The sequence below is a fragment of the Bubalus bubalis genome, chromosome 2 (assembly GCF_019923935.1).
Source record: "Bubalus bubalis isolate 160015118507 breed Murrah chromosome 2, NDDB_SH_1, whole genome shotgun sequence".
In the NCBI taxonomy this organism is placed as follows: domain Eukaryota; kingdom Metazoa; phylum Chordata; class Mammalia; order Artiodactyla; family Bovidae; genus Bubalus; species Bubalus bubalis.
This window is the reverse complement of record NC_059158.1, coordinates 25,595,713-25,617,324: the sequence shown is the minus strand read 5'-3', so window position 1 is coordinate 25,617,324 and position 21,612 is coordinate 25,595,713. Positions and strand designations below refer to the sequence as shown.

Genomic DNA, 21,612 nt, shown 5'->3' with positions numbered 1-21,612 from the left:
ACCCACTCCACTGTTCTTGCCTGGAGAATCCCATGGATGGAGGGGCCTGGTGGGCTGCAGTCTATGGGGTTGCAAAGAGTTGGATATGACTGAGCAATTAACACACACATACACCCACTATATGCTATGATCTTTAAAATAATAATAAAAGTAATAAAAGCAGGGTGAAAGGCAGTCTGTACATGTTCATATGAGCACATATATATCTAAATTAAATACTTGGCTTTATTGCCCTGTGAGGTTTTTATTATGGTCACATGAATGCAGAAGAGCAGAGTGCAGTCTAAAGTTCCCTCTCAGCTATCTCCTTTCCTTGTGCTACACTTATGTCCCTGTTGGTTGGAGTACATAGAAGAGACACAAGTGAGTGGTCTAACTAATGCTTCTAGGGCTTCAGTATTTCAGAGAAGGCTTAAAAGGAGAAGAGAAATGTCCAGTGTATGCTAAGAAACTGATATTTTCTGTCACTGATTAAGCCAGGTAAGTGTAAAAAGAAACTTTTATCATGTAGAAGAAGGGTAGTGTTGAAGAGATAGAGAGAGAGAGAGAGTGTGTGTGAGTGTTTGTGCGAGTGTGTGTGTGTGTGTGAAGAATCTGAGAAAGGTCAATAGAGACAGTAAAGAGTCTAAGCAAAATAAATTTAGCATCTTCAACTCTCATGATTTGTCCGTCTTTGTTCTAGTTGGAAAGCCTTAAGGGCTCTTCTAGAAAAGCTGTAATCCTCTCCAACCTTAGATATTTGGCTTTTATCTTGCTGTCTCTGCTCCTGAACTTATCTAGTTTTATCCTGAGTGAAGTTGCTCAGTTGTGTCCAACTCTTTGCGACCCCATGGACTGTAGCCTATCAGGCTCCTCCGTCCATGGGATTTTCCAGGCAAGAGTGCTGGAGTGGATTGCCATTTCCTTCTCCAGGGCATCTTCCTGACCCAGGAATTGAACCCAGGTCTCCCGCATTGCAGGCAGATGCTTTACCGTCTGAGCCACCAGGGGGATCATTCCTAGTTGGTTCTAGATCCTCTGCATGTTCCTTGCATTATCTCTACATCCCTTGGTTTTCTTTCCATCACTGTCTAGCCAGCAGAGATATTTATTCTTTGTCAGATGAGAACAAAGTGAGTCTCTTTTCACCTGCACTCCTTCACCTGAACTCAATCATTCATCCAAAACCAACGCAAGAATTCATTCAGGCAAACCTTCTTCTAAAGGTCTGAAATCTTTCCAACACTTTCCATCTTCTCATACCTCCTTTGGGAAGGAAGATGAGAATGACAGCAGGTCTGTGGTCAGGTGGAGCTTCCCTCACTCCCATGTGCTGGTGCTGTCAGATGAAGGTACCTCACTCACAGCATAGGACCCAGGAGAGAAGCTCCTCCTCATCCCAACCCCTTCTTGATTTCCCTCCTTGGGTCAACCCAGACAGCAATCTTCCCTTGACTCCCCAGGGGATAATGGAGGTCAGCTTTCCTGAGGAAAATGGACCTGAGTTGTGATTTTTGTTTGTTTACAGGAAAGAAGCAAAGAAAAACTTTGTTTTCTACATAGAAGCCAACTAAGAAATCTCTGGGTTTCCATTTTTCATATCTTACATTATGATTAAATTATTCCGTATCACTTCAGCTGCTCTTCTAATCGGCACGCTAACTTTGTCTTATCAAGGCATCTCTCAGAAGCCTGGAGGAAGTGGTAAGTTTGAAAAATGAGTGAAGTGGTATTTATAATACTAGACTTCTGCATGGTGCCAAGAAAGATATGAACAGTGTTTTAATGTATCTGAAGAAAGTAATTTCTATGGACCGTATCTGATAAACTCGCTCTATCATTTCATCATTCACTTCAGTTCAGTCGCTCAGTCGTGTCCGACTCTCTGTGACCCCATGGACTGCAGCACGCAAGGCCTCCCTGTTCATCACCAACTCCCGGAGTTTACTCAAACTCATGTCCATTGAGTCAGTGATACCATCCAACCATCTCACCCTCTGTTGTCCCCTTCTCCTCCTGCCTTCAATCTTTCCCAGCATCATCATTCAGCGGTCACATAAAATCTGTGTTAACTCTGGGATCAACAGTGCTAAAGACATCAGATTATATTTTCCAGAATCTGCAGGGTCCACAAACTCTAATGGAGAAAGAATGATTAAATAAATAAAAGACTTAGGGAAAGGAAAGCTTTGTGAGATGTAGCAATTATTTTACTTTTAAATACATAATGAACTATCTAGTTTGATCAGTAGTCAACTGATAGAATTACTCAGGCAGAATTAAGAATAATCTGTATGAATTCTTTTTTAAATCCACAGTAATTTTTTTCTTTCACATTTATTAAGATGTAATAGCACTGTATAAGTTTAAGGCATATGGCATCTTTTGCCTTTCATTTATCATGAAATGATTATCATAATAATTTTAATAAACATCCTCATCTCATATAAATACATATTCATAAAATAGAAAAAAATTTCTTGTGATGAGACCTCTTAAGATTTATTCTCTTAACAATGTTCATCTATAATGTAAAAAAGTGTTAATTACCTCTGTCATGTTGTTTATTATTTAGTAGTTATTCATCTATAGCTGAAAGTTTGGTGCTGGGAAAACTGGACAGCTGCATATAAAAGAATGAAATTAGAACATTTTCTCACACTATATACAAAAATAAATTCAAAACGGATTAAAGACCTTAATGTAAGACCAGAAACCATAAAACTCCAGAAGAATACATAGACAGTACACTCTTTGACATGTCTTAGCAATATTTTTTAGAACTTTCTCCTCAAGAAAGGGACACAAAAGAAAAATAAACAAATGGAACCTAATTAAGCTTAAAAGTTTTTGTACAAAAGGAAAGACAACCTACTGAATGGAAGAAAATATTTGCAAATGATATGACCAAAATGGGTTAATATTCAAAATAAATAAACAGTTCATATAACTCAATATAAAAAAAAAACCTGATTTATGAAAGGGCAGAAGAACTGAATAGATGTTTTTTCCAAAGAAAATATACAGATGAGAAACAGGCCTTAGTATCCTTTTTTTTTAATTTCTCAGGTATCTTGTTTAAAGTTTTTTCACTCATTTTTTATTTTACTTATTGGAGTCTTCTTTTTTTTTCTAAATTAATCTTGTCTGGCTAAGTGAAAGAAAGTGAAAGTGAAAGTCACTCAGTTGCTTCTGACTCTTTGTGACCCAAGGGAATTCTCCAGGCCAGAATATTGGAGTTAGCCTTTCCCTTCTCCAGGGGATCTTCCCAACCCAGGGATCCAACCCAGGTCTCCCACATTGCAGGCAGATTCTTTGCCAGCTGAGCCACAAGGGAAGCCCAATAACATTGGAGTAGGAAGCCTATCCCTTCTCCAGGGGATCTTCCACCCCAGGTATTGAACAGGGTCTCCTGTATTGCAGGCAGATTCTTTACCAACTGAGCTATTCAATTCAGTCTCTCAGTCGTGTCCGAATCTTTGCGACCCCATGAATCACAGCACACCAGGCCTCCCTGTCCATCACCAACTCCCGGAGTTCACTCAGACTCACGTCCATCGAGTCAGTGATGCCATCCAGCCATCTCATCCTCTGTTGTCCCCTTCTCCTTCTGCCCCCAATCCCTCCCAGCATCAGAGTCTTTTCTAATGAGTCAACTCTTTGAATGAGGTGCCCAAAGTACTGGAGGTTCTGCATCAGCATCATTCCTTCAAAAGAACACCCAGGACTGATGTCCTTTAGAATGGACTGGTTGGATCTCCTTGCAGTCCAAGGGGCTCTCAAGAGTCTTCTCCAACACCACAGTTCAAAAGCATCAATTCTTCAGCGCTCAGCTTTCTTCACAGTCCAACTCTCACATCCATACATGACCAAGGAAAAACCATAACCTTGACTAGATGGACCTTTGTTGGCAAAGTAATGTCTCTGCTTTTGAATATGTTATCTAGGTTGGTCATAACTTTCCTTCCAAGGAGTAAGCATCTTTTAATTTCATGGCTGCAGTCACCATCTGCAGTGATTTTGGAGCCCAAAAAAATAAAGTCTGACACTGTTTCCACTGTTTCCCCATCTATTTCCCATGAAGTGATGGGACCAGATGCCATGAGCTTCCTTTTCTGAATGTTGAGTTAAGCCAACCTTTTCACTCTCCACTTTCACTTTCATCAAGGGGATCTTTAGATCCTCTTCACTTTCTGCCATAAGGGTGGTGTCATCTGCATATCTGAGGTTATTGATATTTCTCCCGGCAATCTTGATTCCAGCTTGTGCTTCTTTCAGCCCAGCGTTTCTCATGCTGTACTCTGCATATAAGTTAAATAAGCAGGGTGACAATATACAGCCTTGACGTACTCCTTTTCCTATTTGGAAGCAGTCTGTTGTTCCATGTCCAGTTCTAACTGTTGCTTCCTGATCTGCCTACAGATTTCTCAAGAGACAGGTCAGGTGGTCTGGTATTCCCATCTCTTTCAGAATTTTCCAGTTTCTTGTGATCCACACAGTCAAAGGCTTTGGCATAGTCAATAAAGCAGAAATTGATGTTTTTGTGGAACTCTCTTCCTTTTTCCATGATCCAGCAAATATTGACAATTTGATCTCTGGTTCCTCTGTCTTTTCTAAAACCAGTTTGAACATCTGGAAGTTCACGGCTCATGTAGTGCTGAAGCCTGGCTTGGAGAATTTTGAGCATTACTTTACTAGCATGTGAGATGAGTGCAATTGTGCAGTAGTTTGAGCATTCTTTGGCATTGCCTTTCTTACATTAACTTATTTGATTTTTTTTTTAATTTTAGAGGTTTTTTAGTGTAGTCTTTTTTAACTATCTACTGAGAGACTAACACTTTCATTTTCTTTCCATTTTATCTGCCTGCAAGGCAGAAGATTGGGGTTTGATCCCTGGGTCGGGAAGATCCCCTGGAGAAGAGAAGAGCAACCCACTCCAGTGTTCTTGCCTTGATGATCCCAAGGACAAGAAGAGCTTGACAGGCTACAATCCATCGGGTTGCAAAGAGTTGGACACGACTGAGCGACTAACATTTTCACTTTCTTTTACAACTATGAACTTCCCTCTTAATACTGCTTAGACATAGATGTAATAATCCTCAGTCAAATTCTAGCATGTCATAAAACTGTACACTATGACAAAATGGGATTTACCCCTGGGATACAAGGTTGGTTCTATATATACAGGTCAATCAATGTGATACAATATAACAGAATGTAATATTTAAAACAAAAAGATCATCTCAATAGATGCAGAAAAAGCAATTGACAAAATTCCACATCCATTAAAACTTTAAAAAAAAAGGAAAATTCCAAACAAAATAGATATAGAAGGAACTAAACACAATAACTTAACACAGGCAGGACTTTCCTGGGGGCTCAGACAGTAAAGCGTCGGTCTACAATGCGAGAGACCCGGGATCGAGCCCCAGTTGGGAAGATCCCCTGGAGAAGGAAATGGCAATCCACTCCAGTACTATTGCCTGGAAGATCCCACGGACAGAGGAGCCCGGTAGGCTACAATCTATGGGGTCGCAAAGAGTCAGACACGACTGAGCCACTTAACTTTCACTTTCACTTTTCAAACACAATAAAGGCCATATGTGAAGAGCCCACAGCTAGCATTATAATTAATAGGGAAAAGCTTCTTCTTAAAGATCCTGAAAAAGGCAAGCATGCCCACTCTCTCTCTTCTTTTATTCAACATAGTCATGAAAGTACTCACAAGAGCAATTACACATGAAAAAGGTAAAGCTCTCCAAGTCACAATGGAAAAGTAAAATTGTTTCCATTCCCAAATTGCATATTCTACATGTAGAAAACCATAGACTTCACCAAAAAACTTCTAGAACTCACAAATGAATTATATAAATTTTCAAGATAAAAAACCACAAAAATCAGTACCATTTCTTTACAATAACAGCAAAATATTGAAAGAAGAAATCAAGAAAACAATCCTATACATTTAACCAAGGAGATAAAATATCTATATACTGAAAACTACAAAGTATTGATGAAAGAAATTTAAGAAGACACAAATAAGTGGAAAAAATATCTTATGCACATGAATCGGAAGAATTGATAGTGTAAAATGGTCATATTACCCAGAGTAATCCAAAAATTCAATGAAATGCCTATTAAAATCTCAATGGCATTTTACATAGAAATATAAAAATCAATGCTAAAATTTGTATGAAACTGGAAGACATCAAAGAGCCATAGCAATCTAGAGCAAGAATAAAATGGAGGTATTACACTTTCTTGATTTCAAATTATACTAATCCAAACAATATGGAACTGTCATGCAAATAAACATATAGACCAATGTGAAACAGAATGGAAGGTCCAGAAATGAGCACATGCATATAAGGTCAACTAATTTTTAGCAATGGGGAAAGAACAGTCTTTTCAAAAGTGTTGGAAAAACTGTACATTCACATGAAAAAGCATTAAATAGAAAATAATACAATCTACCTGTAAATGGCAATGGCAAATGTGATGGATGTTTGTTCATGTAAATGATGTAGTCATTCAGGATGATAATAGTATGTATGATAGAGATAAGAGGCAGAAATAAAATCTGTGAAATAGTCTATGAGAAACAAATTGAAAATTAGTCTACTCACCTCTCTAGAACACAAACACAAATTTTCTTAATTATTCTGACATTTAGATAAATGTAGAATATTTTTCTTTTAATTCCAGTGATCAAAACAGAGAGATAAGGTGATAATATTTTTCTTTAGTGAGCCCCAATAATTATCAGATTCTTTGAGATATTGAGGTAAGAGGTGTTGAGGCATTAAGATTTTCAATTGAGAAGTACTGATGTATGGAGCCTTCAGTCACTGCTATTTGTAGAATCTTTTGCAAAGCATTCTAAACTTTAGATACCTATTGCAATTTCTTGGAGAAGGCAATGGCACCCCACTCCAGTACTCTTGCCTGGAAAATCCCATGGACGGAGGACCCTGGTAGGCTGCAGTCCATGGGGTCGCTAAGAATCCGACACCACTGAGCGATTTCACTTTCACTTTTCACTTTCATGCATTGGAGATGGAAATGGGAACCCACTCCAGTATTCTTGCATGGAGAATCCCAGGGATGGGGGAACCTGGTGGGCTGCAGTCTATAGGGTCGCACAGAGTCGGACATGACTGAAGCGACTTAGCAGCAACAGCAGCAGCATTGCAATTTCTGATACAGAATTTCCCTGAAGCACTCACTTTTATTTTTCCAAATCTTTGAGGAGCCTAGTACTACTACTACTACTAAGTCGCTTCAGTCGTGTCCGACTCTGTGCGACCCCATAGAGGGCAGCCCACCAGGTTCTCCCGTCCCTGGGATTCTCCAGGCAAGAACACTGGAGTGGGTTGCCATTGCCTTCTCCAATGCAGGAAAGTGAAAAGCGAAAGTGAAGTCGCTGAGTCTTGTCCGACTCTTAGCGACCCCATGGACTGCAGCCCACCAGGCTCCTCCATCCATGGGATTTTCCAGGCAAGAGTACTGGAGTGGGATGCCATAAAGAGGCTAATAAATTTCTTTTTGGTGGCTATTACTTCAAAGAAATCCTTTTTAACTGACATTCTCAAGAAATCTTTATTAACATCTCTAAATATCAAAGTTATGATTTCTCCTTTGTCATTCTGTCATTATTGAATGTGCCCACTTACAATTTGTCAGACAACCTTGCTTTGGGAACTTGTAACACCAAACTGAATAATTTATCTGCTTCCTAATTGTATTGATTGAATTCAATCTTTCTTGCACAGGTTTGTCAGGAAATTGCTCAGAAGCAAAAGAAGGTAAGTTTCATTACCCTTTTTACATCTACTTATTCGCTACTGCTATTTTTTTACCTTTTCAATTTTTCCCTTGGACTTTCACCTTCCACTGCATTCCTTTATGATCCTAGGCATATTGTTAAGTCGCTTCAGTCATGTCTGACTGTTTGAGACCCCATGGACTGTAGCCCGCCAGGCTGTCTGTCCATGGGCTTCTCCAGGCAACAATACTGGAGTGGGTTTCCATCTCCTCCTCCAGGGGATCTTCCCCACCCTTGGTTCAAACTCATGTCTCTTATGTCTCCTGCATTGGCAGGCAGGTTCTCTACCACTAGAGCCACCTGGAAAAATTTCTCTCTCAGATTGAAGCTTGCGTGTGCTCAATCATGTCCAACTCTCTGTGACTCCATGGACTGTAGCCTGCCAGGCTCCTCTGTCCCTGGAATTTTCCAGGCAAGAATACTGGAGTGGGTTGCCATTTCCTACTCCCAGGAATCTTCCTGGCCCAGGGACCTAACTCGCATCTCCTCCATTGGCAGGTGGATTCCTTATCACTGCATCACCTGAGAAGGCATATAAATATATTTAAATTTGTCTCTCAGTTTGAAGCCTACACAATTTTTAAATGTACCTTTCTTCCACACATTGCCTTGTTTTTTCTTCACACCTCCTCTGATTCTGACATTCCACCTTTATCTTTCACTTGATCCTTGTGACTGCATTTGACCCACCAAGAGAATCAAAGATAACCTCCCCATCTGGATGTCTTTAGCTTAATCACATTGGCATAGTCCCTTTTGCTATGTAAGATAACATACTCTCAGAATCCAAGGATTAATTAGTATATCGGAATTTTTAGAAGACCATTATTCTTTCTATTACAAAATATACTTCTGCATCATTCCCAACAGTATATGGAGATGTTTTATAGATTTTGTGCTTTACTCTCTGCAAATTTTAAATTCTGTCTCCTTTTGCTGTTTTGATTGGGTGCCATAAAAAGTCTCTGCAAGTTTTCTTTCCTAATTTAGTCCTCTATGGCTAAATTAACTTAACCAAACATTCATTGGCCAAACATAGCTGATGTTAAAAAACATGTTTTTGTTTTTTTGAACAAAGAGACAACTCTTAAACTCCTACAGATGGGAGAAGAAAAATGAAAGTGGATTATTTGGGGATGCAAGGGGCAAAAAATGAATATTGAATTTAACTGTACATGTCTATATTTTGTTTTTCAGAAAAATTTTCATGGAAAATATAACTTTAATTGTGTTTGGAATCGGAATCATTGTCATAATAATAATAAATGGATTTCTCTGTTATCGCATAAAAAGATACAAAAAACGGGGTAAGATATAAAAAATCAATGCAATAAATATAACAAAGCCCAACAAAATAATTGGGAAAATGAAAATAAGGAAAGAGTAATATCAGTTTTGTCCTACGTTATTTAGGGGAAAAAAAAAAAAAAGAGATTCCCTGGGAAGGAAAAAAATTCCCCCACTCTCCTTTTGTTTTTTAGCTAGTCTAATAATTAAGTTGACACAGGTAAATTAGCAAGATAAAAAAATTAATTTTGTACATACAGAGATCTCATAGGTGTAAAAACTAAGAAGTCATCAAAGTAGGATTTTATATACTTTTTAAACAAAGAAAATAAATTTGTGAAGAAATGACATGGCACAAAAACCTGAGGCTTTGGTACTAATTAATGAGGAAGAAATTATTTTGGAAATATACATTATCATATTTTGGAAATACACATTATCATATTTTCTCATTTTTAAATTATTCTTATTCTGATCAAAACTTGTTCAAGATGTATAATTTCTTCATATATTGTCATATAACTAAATTTTTGATGTGAACTTTGCATTCATACTTATAAATCTCATTTATTCCATAATAATTCTTTTCTCAGGTTTATAGGATGTTCTAATTAAATTTCATGTAAATTTGGCCAAGGCCCATAAAATATCAAGCCTTACTTAATTTAGCTATTAATGAATATATTTTTGAAAAACTATGAGAATTGAAAACAGTAGGATTTAAAAGCTTTACACACATCATGACTGAAAATAGTTTTTCTGAAAATTATTAAACAACTATATAATCATATAAAAAATATAACATTTTGACTTTTTTATAACATAAAATATTGATTTAATATTATGCTTCTGCTCTCTATTCCCCATCAATCTAAGAGGGCTAATGAAAGATTCCCTTCCCTTTCAGGTTTTTACCAAGGACACTCAGGTAAGATTGAAATATTAATCCCCCCCAATAGAAATAATTAAATTACTTAAGCATAAAAATAAGATAATATTATAAACTATAACGTGGTGCTAGTGATAAAGAATCTGTGTGCCAATGTAGGAGACACAGGAGACCAGGTTAAATCCCTGGGGTGGGAGGATCTCCTGGAGAAGGGAATGGCAACCCCCTCTAGTATCCTTGCCTAGAGAATTCCATGGACAGAGGAGTCTGTTGGGCTACAGTCCCTGAGGTCGCAATGAGTCAGGCACAACTGAGCGCATTTTCCTCCTTTCAGAGTTTATTTATGAAGATTTGCTTATTAGTTGCTAAAGCTTCCATAACAAATTGGATAGGTTAAGTAACAGAAATTAATTGTCTTATAATTCTGGAGAATATAACTCTGGGATCAAGAGACAGTAGTGTCCAACAATCATAATTGTGCACATTATTGATTTGCCACAAAACGAACATACCTGTGTCACAAACAATGAGATCAGGAATAGAACATCAACAACACACAGAAAGCTTCCTTCTCGCACCTCCCAATTATAGCCCCCTTATCCACAAAGAACCACTATTCTGACATCTATTAGCACTATAGATGATTTTTTTAAACCATCATAATTTAGTGCATCTATAGAAATAAAAATGTCAGAAAATGAATTTCATGTATATAAGGTCAACTGCTAGATGAATAGTGACATTTAACTGATATATAGAAGAGACATACATTTGTAGTAGAGTGTAAATTAAGAATTTGATTATATTGTTTGTGTTTTTCAAATATTCAACAGTATGAGTTGTTTGTATATTTGGAAAATTAAGCCCTTGTAGGTTCTATCATTTGCAAATATTTTCTCCCAGTCTGTAGGGTTTTTTTTCATTTTGTTTACAGTTTCCTTTGCTGTGCAAAAGCTTATAATTTTGATTAGGGAGATACAGATTGGATCCCTGGGTCAGGAAGATCCCTTGGAGGAAGAAATGGCAACCTACTCCAGTATTCTTGCTGGGGTAATCCTATGAAAAGAGGAGCCTGGCAGGCTATAGCCCATGAGGTCACAAAGAGTCAGACATGATTGAGCAACTGAGCATGCATGCATCTATTTGTTTATTTTTACTTTTATTTCCTTCTGGAGCTTCTCTTGCGGCTCCGCAGTAAAGAATCCAACTACCAATTAGGAGAAATGTGTTCGATCCCTGGGTTGGAAAGATCCCTGGAGAAGGAAATGGCAACCCACTTCAGTATTCTTGCCTGGAAAATTTCATGGGCAGAGGAGACTGATGGGCTACAGTTCATAGGGTCACAAAAGAGTCAGACACGACTTAGCAACTAAACATCAGTGTTCTTGATGGTACACACTTATTGTTAAAATCCCTATTTATTTGTCTTAGGAAACTGATCTAAGAAAATATTGCTATCATTTATGTCAGAGAATGTTTTGCCTATGCTCTTTTCTAGGAGTTTTATGGTGTCAAGTCTTATATTTAAGTATTTTGGGCATTTGGATTTTCTTTTTGTGTATGGTGTTAGGGTATGTTCTAACATAACTGATTTACATGTGACTGTGTAGCTTTCCAAAAAGGCTGTCTTTTCTCTATTGTATATGCTTCCTTCTTTTATCAAAGATTAACGGACTATAGGCACATGGGTTTATTTCTGAGTTCTTAGGCATATGGGTTTCTTTCTGGGTTCTCTATCTCTTCCATTGATCCATATGTCTGTTTTTCTGCCAATACCATACTGTTTTGATTACTGTAGCTTTGTAGTATTGTCTCTATTATGGAAGGCCTATGCTTCCAGCTTTGTTCTTTTGCTTCAGTATTGCTTTGGCAATTCTGGGTCTTTTGTGGGTCCACAAACATTTTAGGATTATTTTTTCCTAGTTTTGTGGAAAAGGTCACGGCAATCAAAAAATGGAATAAGAAAAAAAGTAGGCATAGGACCTAAATAGATATTTATCCAAAGAAGATATACTAATGGCCAAAAAGGAACAAGAAAAGATGCTCAATATTGCTAATTATTAAAGGAAATACAAATGAAAGCTATAGTGAGGTATCACCTCACACTTGTCTGAAAAGCCATAATCAAAAAGTCTACAGATAATAAATGCTGGAGAGAGGGTGAAGAAAAGGAAACCTCATGCACTGTTAGTGAGAATGTAAACTGTAGCAACCACTATTGAAACAGTATGGATTTTCCTTAAAAACATAAATATAGAGTTGTAATATGATCCAGCAACCCCATTCTTGGGATAACTGGAAAAGAAAAAAATTCTGTTTTGAAAAGTTACATGTACCCCAATGTTCATGGTAGCACTACTTACAATAGCCAAGATATGGAAGCAACCCAGTTCAGTTGGGTTCAGTCACTCGTGTCCAACTCTTTGCAACCCCATGGATTGCAGCACACCAGGCTTCCCTGTCCATCACCAACTCTTGGCGATTACTCAAACTCATGTCCATAGAGTAGGTGATGTCATCCAACCAACTCATCCATTGTCATCCCCTTCTCTTCCCCCCTTCAATCTTTCCCAGCATCAGGGTCTTTTTTAATGAGTCAGCTCTTCCTAGCAGGTGGCCAAAGTACTGGAGTTTCAGCTTCAACATCTGTCCTTCCAATGAATATTCAGGACTGATTTCCTTTAGGATGGACTGGTGGGATCTCCTTGCAGCCCAAGGGACTCTCAAGAGTCTTCTCCAACACCACAGTTCAAAAGCATCAATTCTTCGGCACTCAGCTTTCTTTATAGCCCAACTCTCACATCAATACAAGACTACTGGAAAAACCATAGCCTTGACTAGACAAACCTTTACCCTTGTGCAAGCAGATTTTAATCTGTTTGTTTCCCACATCATTAATATGGTACTTTCCATTTTATTTTTCAGATCAACTTTTGCAAACACCTGGTAATGTTTGTTCTTCAAGCACTCTGCTACTTTGCCTGTCAGAGATTTTTTTCCCCCGTTTCCACTCTCTCATTTTGTTTCTTTTGCCTTTTACTTTCTCTTACTCCTACTTCGTTTCCAACATGTCATACTATGTTTCTGCTTTCAGGTCTACTCTATGTTCTGTTTCATTCTTTCCCCTTCTCCCTTTCTCTTCCCTTCCTTCATTCTCTTTCCTTTTGCTTATTATCTTCACTTTGTGCTTCAGAAGTATTCTGTATCTTCATGATAAGGTTGTTGAAAAACAGATTAAAGGATCCACTGCCACGATCATCAGGGTCATTTTCTGGATAAAAGCTCCAAAATTTTCTCCTTTACAATCTGTTTAATTCTAAGTTGATATGTCCCTATCTGGGCACATTATATTCTTTCAACTATCCTGAGAGAGGAGTGCATATTTCCTCTCTAAAGTTTATTCATTTTCCCATAATCATTCCCAAGAAAATATCTATAAAAGCCATCAGAGAAGGTCATTTTCAATTAGTTCCCTGATCCTGCTTTTGAGTAAAATCCCATCTATATTTTTTTCAGAAAATATGACACTGACAATAACCTACGATTATTCTGATTGAATAATCAACTAAATAAATTAATATTTCTCTCTGTTTTTCAGATGCAGTAGCAGTAGAAAATGATAAGTTCCATTAGCCATTTTACACTGTGCACATAGTCTTTGGATCTTTTGTCCATGTTGCCTTGTCCCTTGTTGTTTTACTGTCCTTGAAACAACATGTTCCTTGTATGCTGTATGACTTAAATTTACATCATTGTGCCTTATTTTTTCTCACTCCAACTGAAGTCAACAAAGTTGTTCCATTTGCACTTAAACACTATTGCATTTAAATTATTCATGCTACAAGTTGTTCTCTATTAAAAAATAGACATACATGAACCATATTTGATCATGAATTCCATTTAATTATACACTTCTGAATTTCTGGAAATTTTAAGTGGAGGAAATATGCACTTTGTCTAAAATCTCAGAGAATTTGCTTTTTAAACCACTATACAAATTAAGTAAAGTTTATTTTACCTCTTATTGCAGATGTGTAGAATTAATTACCTTCTATTAGAAGGAATATTAGGTAATAAATAATCTTTTGTTCTCAGTGAGTAACATCAGTAAAAGGTAAAAACTGAGGAAACGGAAAAAAGTACTAATTGACAAATTATGGGGGGAATAAACTCTCACTTTTCATCTCTATTTTTTTGAAGACATGGGTTCATAGTATCAATACTGAGTATTAAGCTCACGAAAATTTTTGAGTGGCGGTTTCCCTGTAGAAAGAAAAAGGCCATGGGAAATTTGAACAAACTATAATTCAATAATTTCCTTGTATTGAGCTAAGAACACTTATGTGAGATACAATAAAAGTTTATGTGTACAATGCAATGTTGTTTATTATAGATACAATGCTGTACAGAAAATCTCTAGAATTTACTTCTCTTACTTAAATGAAACTTCATGCCCATTCATTAATAATTTCCTCTTTGACCATCAGCCTGGCCCTTGACAATCCTCACTTCACATTTTGTTTTGTTTTGTTTTTTGTTTTATTTTATTTTATTTTTAAACTTTGCAATATTGTATTGGTTTTGCCATATATCAACATGAATCTGCCACAGGTATACACGTGTTCCCCATCCTGAACCCACCTCCCTCCTCCCTCCCCGTACCATCCCTCTGGGTCGTCCCAGTGCACCAGCCCTAAGCATCCAGTATCGTGCATCGAACCTGGACTGGCGACTCGCTTCATATATGATATTATATATGTTTCAATGTCATTCTCCCAAATCTTCCCACCCTCTCCCTCTCCCAAGAGTCCAAAAAACTGTTCTATACATCAGTGTCTCTTTTACAGTCTCGTATACAAGGTTATTGTTACCATCTTTCTAAATTCCATATATATGCGTTAGTATACTCTATTGGTGTTTTTCTTTCTGGCTTACTTCACTGTGTATAATAGGCCCCAGTTTCATCCACCTCATTAGAACTGATTCAAATGTATTCTTTTTCGTGGCTGAGTAATACTCCACTCTGTATATGTACCACTGCTTTCTTATCCATTCCTCTGCTGATGGACATCTAGGTTGCTTCCATGTCATGGCTATTATAAACAGTGCTGTGATGAACATTGGGGTACACGTGTCTCTTTCAATTCTGGTTTCCTCAGTGTGTATGCCCAGCAGTGGGATTGCTGGGTCATAAGGCAGTTCTATTTCCAGCTTTTTAAGGAATCTCCACACTGTTCTCCATAGTGGCTGTACTAGTTTGCATTCCCACCAACAGTGTAAGAGGGTTCCCTTTTCTCAACACGCTCTCCAGCATTTATTACTTGTAAATTTTTGGATCGCAGCCATTCTGACTGGTGTGAAATGGTACCTCACTATGGTTTTGATTTGCATTTCTCTGATAATGAGTGATGTTGAGCATCTTTTCATGTGTTTGTTAGCCATCTGGATGTCTTCTTTGGAGAAATGTCTATTTAGTTCTTTGGCCCATTTTTTGATTGGGTCATTTATTTTTCTGGAATTGAGCTGTAGGAGTTGCTTGTATATTTTTGAGATTAGTTGTTTGTCAGTTGCTTCATTTGTTATTATTTTCTCCCATTCTGAAGGCTGTCTTTGCACCTTGCTTATAGTTTTCTTTGTTGTGCAGAAGCTTTTAATTTTAATTAGGTCCCATTTGTTTATTTTTGCTTTTATTTCCAATATTCTGGGAGATGGGTCATAGAGGATCCTGCTGTGATGTATGTCGGAGAGTGTTTTGCCTATGTTCTCCTCTAGGAGTTTTATCATTTCTGGTCTTACGTTTAGATCTTTAATCCGTTTTGAGTTTATTTTTGTGTATGGTGTTAGAAAGTGTTCTAGTTTCATTCTTTTACAAGTGGTTGACCAGTTTTGCCAGCACCACTTGTTAAAGAGATTGTCTTTTCTCTATTGTATATTCTTGCCTCCTTTGTCAAAGATAAGGTGTCCATAGGTGCATGGGTTTATCTCTGGGATTTCTATTTTGTTCCATTGATCTATATTTCTGTCTTTGTGTCAGTACCATACTGTCTTGATGACTGTGGCTTTTAGTAGAGCCTGAAGTCAGGCAGGCGATTCCTCCCGTTCCATTCTTCTTTCTCAAGATTGCTTTGGCTATTCGAGGTTTTTTGTATTTCCATACAAATTGTGAAATTATTCATTCTACCTCTGTGAAGAATACCGTTGGTAGCTTGATTAGGGTTGCATTGAATCTATAAATTCCTTTGGGTAGTATACTCATTTTCACTATATTGATTCTTCCGACCCATGAACATGGTATATTTCTCCATCACTTAGTGTCCTCTTTGATTTCTTTCACCAGTGTTTTATAGTTTTCTACATATAGGTCTTTTCTTTCTGTAGGTAGATATATTCCTAAGTATTTTATTCATTCCATTGCAATGGTGATGGAATTGTTTCCTTAATTTCTCTTTCTATTTTCTCATTATTAGTGTATAGGAATGCAAGGGATTTCTGTGTGTTGATTTTATATCCTTCAACTTTACTATATTCATTGATTAGCCCTAGTAATTTTCTGGTGAGTCTTTAGGGTTTTTTATGTAGAGGATCATGTCATCTGCAAACAGTGAGAGTTTTACTTCTTCTTTTCCCATTTGGATTCCTTTTATTTCTTTTTCTGCTCTGATTGTGGTAGCCAAAACTTCCAAAACTATGTTGAATAGTAATGGTGAAAGTGCGCACCCTTGTCTTATTCTTGACTTTAGAGGAAATGTTTCAACTTTCCACCATTGAGGATAATGTTTGCTGTGGGTTTGTCATATATAGCTTTTATTATGTTGAGGTATGTTCCTTCTATTCCTGCTTTCTGGAGAGTTTTTATCATAAATGGATCTTGAATTTTGTCAAAGGCTTTCTCTGCATCTATTGAGATAATCATATGGCTTTTATTTTTCAATTTGTAAATGTGGTGTATTACATTGATTGATTTGCAGATATTGAAGAATCCTTGCATCCCTGGGATAAAGCCCACTTGGTCATGATGTATTATCTTTTTAATGCATTGTTGGATTCTGATTGATAGAATTTTGTTAAGAATTTTTACATCTATGTTCTTCAGTAATATTGGCCTGTAGTTTTCTTTTTTTGTGTCCTCTTTGTCAGGTTTTGGTATTAGGGTGATGGTGGCCTCATAGAATGAGTTTGGAAGTTTACCTTCCTCTGCAATTTTCTGGAAGTTTGAGTAGGATAGGTGTTAGCTCTTCTCTAAATTTTTTGTAGAATTCAGCTGTGAAGCTGTCTGGACCTGGGCTTTTGTTTGCTGGAAGATTTCTGATTACAGTTTCAATTTCCGTGCTTGTGATGGGTCTGTTAAGATTTTCTATTTCTTCCTGATCCAGTTTTGGAAAGTTGTACTTTTCTAAGAATTTGTCCATTTCTTCCACGTTGTCCATTTTATTGGCATATATTTGCTGATAGTAGTCTCTTATGATCCTTTGTATTTCTGTGTTGTCTATGGTGATCTCTCCACTTTCATTTCTAATTTTATTTATTTGCAATTTATTTACATAATTATCAAAACATCAGCCACAAATCTCATTAAATATTTTTGGAAGAATTTTGTATCTTAAACGAAGTTAAAAAATATCTCTCAATACTGAAAACATTAAGTGAAGGACACAAGCACTATTGTCTTGCAAGATTTCAAAAGAAAACCTAATAGATTCATTCAAACTTTAATATTCTTTCTTTCTTATAACAATTCAAATTACATTCTTGCTTTGGAGGAATGTTTCTTAGAAATATACGACTTTAATGAATATAGCTAATATAAATTAGCTATGTCAAACCTAGACAGTGTATTAAAGAGCAGAGGCATCAGTGTACTGACAAAGGTCTATATAGTCAAGGTTATGATTTTTCCAGTAGTCATGTATGGATGTGAGAACTGGACCATAAAGAAAGCTGAGCACCGAAGAAATGATACTTTCAAACTGTGGTGCTGGAGAAGACTGTTGAGAGTCCCTTGGTCTGCAAGGAGATCAAACCAGCCAATCCAAAAGGTAATCAATCCTGAATATTCACTGGAAGGACTGATTCTGAAGCTGAAGCTTCAGTATTTTGGCCACCTGATGCGAAGAGCTGACTCACTGGAAGAGACTGTGATGCTGGGAAAAATTGAGGGAAAGAGGAGAAGGGGGCAACAGAGGATGAGACGGTTGCATGGCATCACTGATTCAATGGACTTGAGTTTGAGCAAACTCTGGGAGACAGTGATGGACAGAGAAGCCCGGCGTTCATGGGATTGCAAAGAGTCAGACATGACTTACCAACTGAACAACAACAATGAATATAATAAATCTCACATGACTATGGCGACAAATTCAATTTGGCACAAATACATGCCTTTTCTGTATTCTTCCTCACTATTTAATAAGTACCTGTCTTGTGCATGTGTGTACATTTCCATTTTAAAGTGAAAAAAAATGTCCCAATGAAAGAAGAATGGCTGATATTGTACATCCCAAAAGAATTCCCACCCTAACTCTCCTTAATGGTTTCATTTCCTAATTTAGTTTCTTTTGCACTAAGGGGTGGAATGATGTAAAATGACACTGTCTCTGACTGATGAGGCATCCTTTGCAACTTTATGGCTCCAGTTTTCACAAATATGGGTCAAGTTGTACCATGGAGTAAACTATGAAAGGAATCCCAATTTTTGTTCTCCTTTTTTCCCAACAATATGCTTTTATTTGGAATTAACTTTTATTTCTTCCTTTTACTTTTCAGGGAAGAGTGAACAGGAAAGAGGCAAGTACCAATAAGTTTTCCGTTGTGTACTTTGCTATTCTCTTATCTATTTCCTGTATCTTTGAAACTCTTAATATTGAAACTTCTGCTGAGCACCTGCCATATGTCAAACAGCGACATGTTTTTACATGATTTTATGTCCGTATCTTAACTTTCAACTCAGTTACCTAGTGTCATTTGCAATTCAGTTTATGCCATTATTACCTCTTTCATATTTCTATCTATATCAAGAAGACAAGGCCCTTCTGTGAACAGAATTTTGGCATCAAGATATGTGTCAGATTTGAGTAAAGTTCTGACCTGTCAGTTTTCCCCAAGATAGGCTTTTTCAATTTCGATCTCTCTTCATTTCCACATAACATCTCTTTTCTATTCCTTTTCTACCCTATTTGCTTTGGAAGGATGAGTTTTTCCTCACAGTAATGTATACGAGATTACATTATTCTCCCCTTTTTTAAGTTAGGAAGTATATCCTAAAAGACATCTAAATTTAGGAAGGTTATAACTTGAGAGGCAGAGGTGAACATTAATAGATATTTTAGTCTAGTGAACACAGGAGAGATGTGGGAAAGACCACACAGTGGATTAACACTGCCAGGGAGCTTTCCTCCAAAAGTAGGACAAGGGACAGTGTGCACAGGGCAAACACCTTGAAACTTATAAATCACAAGGACTGCCAAATATTGTCTTTTAACAAAATGTCAATTTCTATAAATGAGCTAATCTCTTGAAATTTATACGAAAGCTTTATAAGTGACTTCAATATAGCCCAGAGTCACATTATAGAAAGAGATAAAATTAGTGCTTAAAGTACAGTCTTCTAACACTTTGCTTTGATTATACGGTATAATCACAGCATTTGTTTTCCACCATTGACTCAGCGCTGAAGATTATAGTTCCCCCAAATACACAAATCAGTCATCTACATCAATTTTTCCATTTATTTTCTGTTTGTAAAAGATTTGTTTGCTGAAAATTCTTGATAATGAAAGTGGAAAAGTATGGAAAGAATTTGGTTAGAACCATGTCATTCAATTTTTTTACTTTCGGAAGTAAATGATAAAATAAGAAAGTATAGTCTTTCAAAGCTAATTTGGAAGTCCTTCTATTGACCACTAATTTATCCCAGTTTTATTAAGTGTAAACAATCAGAAACCAACAGACTTGCAAAAACATTGTACCCAGACATATAGTCATTAATTTTCTCAATGGCTGTGGCATCTTCTAAAAATACCTTTTCAGGACTTATACATGTGTTTCGTGGCTCAGACATAAAGAATCTTCCTGCAGTGCAGGAGACCCGAGTTCAGTCCCTGGATTGGGAAGGGAGCAGCAACCCACTCTGGTCTTCTTGCCTGGAAAATTCCAAAATGGATAGAAGAGCCTTGTGGGCTACAGTCCATGGAGTTGTAAAGAATCAGACCCAACTAACAATTTCACTTTCACCCTAATCATACAAATGACATTTTCTATTATAGATATCTTGTTTAATCTGACATAGTCAGAAACATTTGAAAACTAAAAATCAATTTTGGTAAACTACTACCAAAATAAAATTATTGTTTCCAAATTACTTTATTATTTTATCTAACAGGTATCTTGGTTTAAAATACCTGGTTTGAAATACTTATATCCTGTAAAACTCTCCATAAATAAAAACATGTATGATATGAAATCCTGGTTTTCATTCTTCCTACCCATTTCCCGTGGTTCTTTTATTAAGTCAATTGAGAAATTGATTTCCTTTGTTAACTTTTCTAAGTGCTTCCTTACTATATTTTTTCTTTGTTTGTTTTTTGAGCAGGGGGTTGTTCTTGTTTATGTTTTTTTCTTAAATTACATTCTTCCTACCAATTTTACATAAAGTGAGAACATTTGAAATATTTCCTTTTTTGTTTGCTGGTGTTCTTTGACATCTACATGAGTTTTTTTTTTTTCTTTATTTAATTAACTAATTTATTTTAATTGGAGAATAATTACAATATTGTGGTGATTTTTGCCATACATCATGAATCAGCTAAGACCTTTCATAATTACTTCAGTATTAAATGAGTAACTTCTTTCTGACTTTTTAATGGATATATTTCCTAGAAATATTTTTCTTTGTTTTGTTTCCTTCCTTTGGTATATTCTTGGGCTTCTATCTTCCAAACAACTACCAAATTTTCATCATAAGCTTGTTGACATGAATGGGATTAGACTTAGAAGAATGTGGTTTTCTCCATTTAATAGAAAGCTTTCTTTAGCCTGGGCTCTCCAAATGCCTTCTGAGATGGAATACCCATTGTTTTGTACTTGACATTGTCCCTGTTTTAAGAGAAGACTTCAGATTTCAAACCTGGTGAGAGAGAGAACTTTTTCCTTTTGATTTACACACTTTGTCTATCAGTGATATCAGGAGTAAATGTAAGACTTGCCAATCTACTTCTCTTGACCACACCCTCAAGTGATCCAGTGTATGTAAATATTTTTGCCAGATATGGCCTAGTTATTTTCTTTTTCTTTCTTTTTTAACATTTATTTTAATTGGAGGCTAATTACCTTACAGTATTGTAGTAGGTTTTGCCATACATTGACATGAATCAGTCATGGGTGTTCATGTGTTCCCTATCCTTAACCCCCTCTCACTGCCCTCCCCATCCCATCCCTCAAGGTCATCCCAGTGCACCAGCCCAGAGCACCCTGTCTCATGCATCAAAACTGGACTGGTGATCTGTTTCACATATGATAATATACAGGTTTCAGTGCTATTCTTTCAAATCATTCCACCCTTGCCTTCTCCCACAGAGTGCGAAAGACTGTTCTATATATCTGTGTCTCTTTTGCTGTTTCGCATATACGGTCATCG

The 21,612-nt window shown here is 36.8% G+C and overlaps 1 protein-coding gene across 3 annotated transcripts in view; it reads left to right on the top strand.

The window, feature by feature from the left end:
- Positions 1–289: 289 nt before the first annotated feature.
- LOC102416049 (butyrophilin subfamily 1 member A1-like) overlaps positions 290–21,612 on the top strand; it is a 73,228-nt gene continuing 51,905 nt past the window's right edge. For 2 of the 3 annotated variants that reach the window (XM_025268151.2, XM_025268136.2), the window contains exons 1-7: positions 290–480; positions 1,508–1,683; positions 7,752–7,784; positions 9,002–9,111; positions 9,999–10,019; positions 12,906–12,926; positions 18,744–18,764. In XM_025268151.2, coding sequence (XP_025123936.2) covers positions 9,012–9,111; positions 9,999–10,019; positions 12,906–12,926; positions 18,744–18,764 — 163 coding nt within the window. In that variant the 5' untranslated portion in view covers positions 290–480; positions 1,508–1,683; positions 7,752–7,784; positions 9,002–9,011. The remainder of the gene's footprint in view (positions 481–1,507; positions 1,684–7,751; positions 7,785–9,001; positions 9,112–9,998; positions 10,020–12,905; positions 12,927–18,743; positions 18,765–21,612) is intronic. The other variant, XM_025268143.2, reaches the window with a different exon arrangement.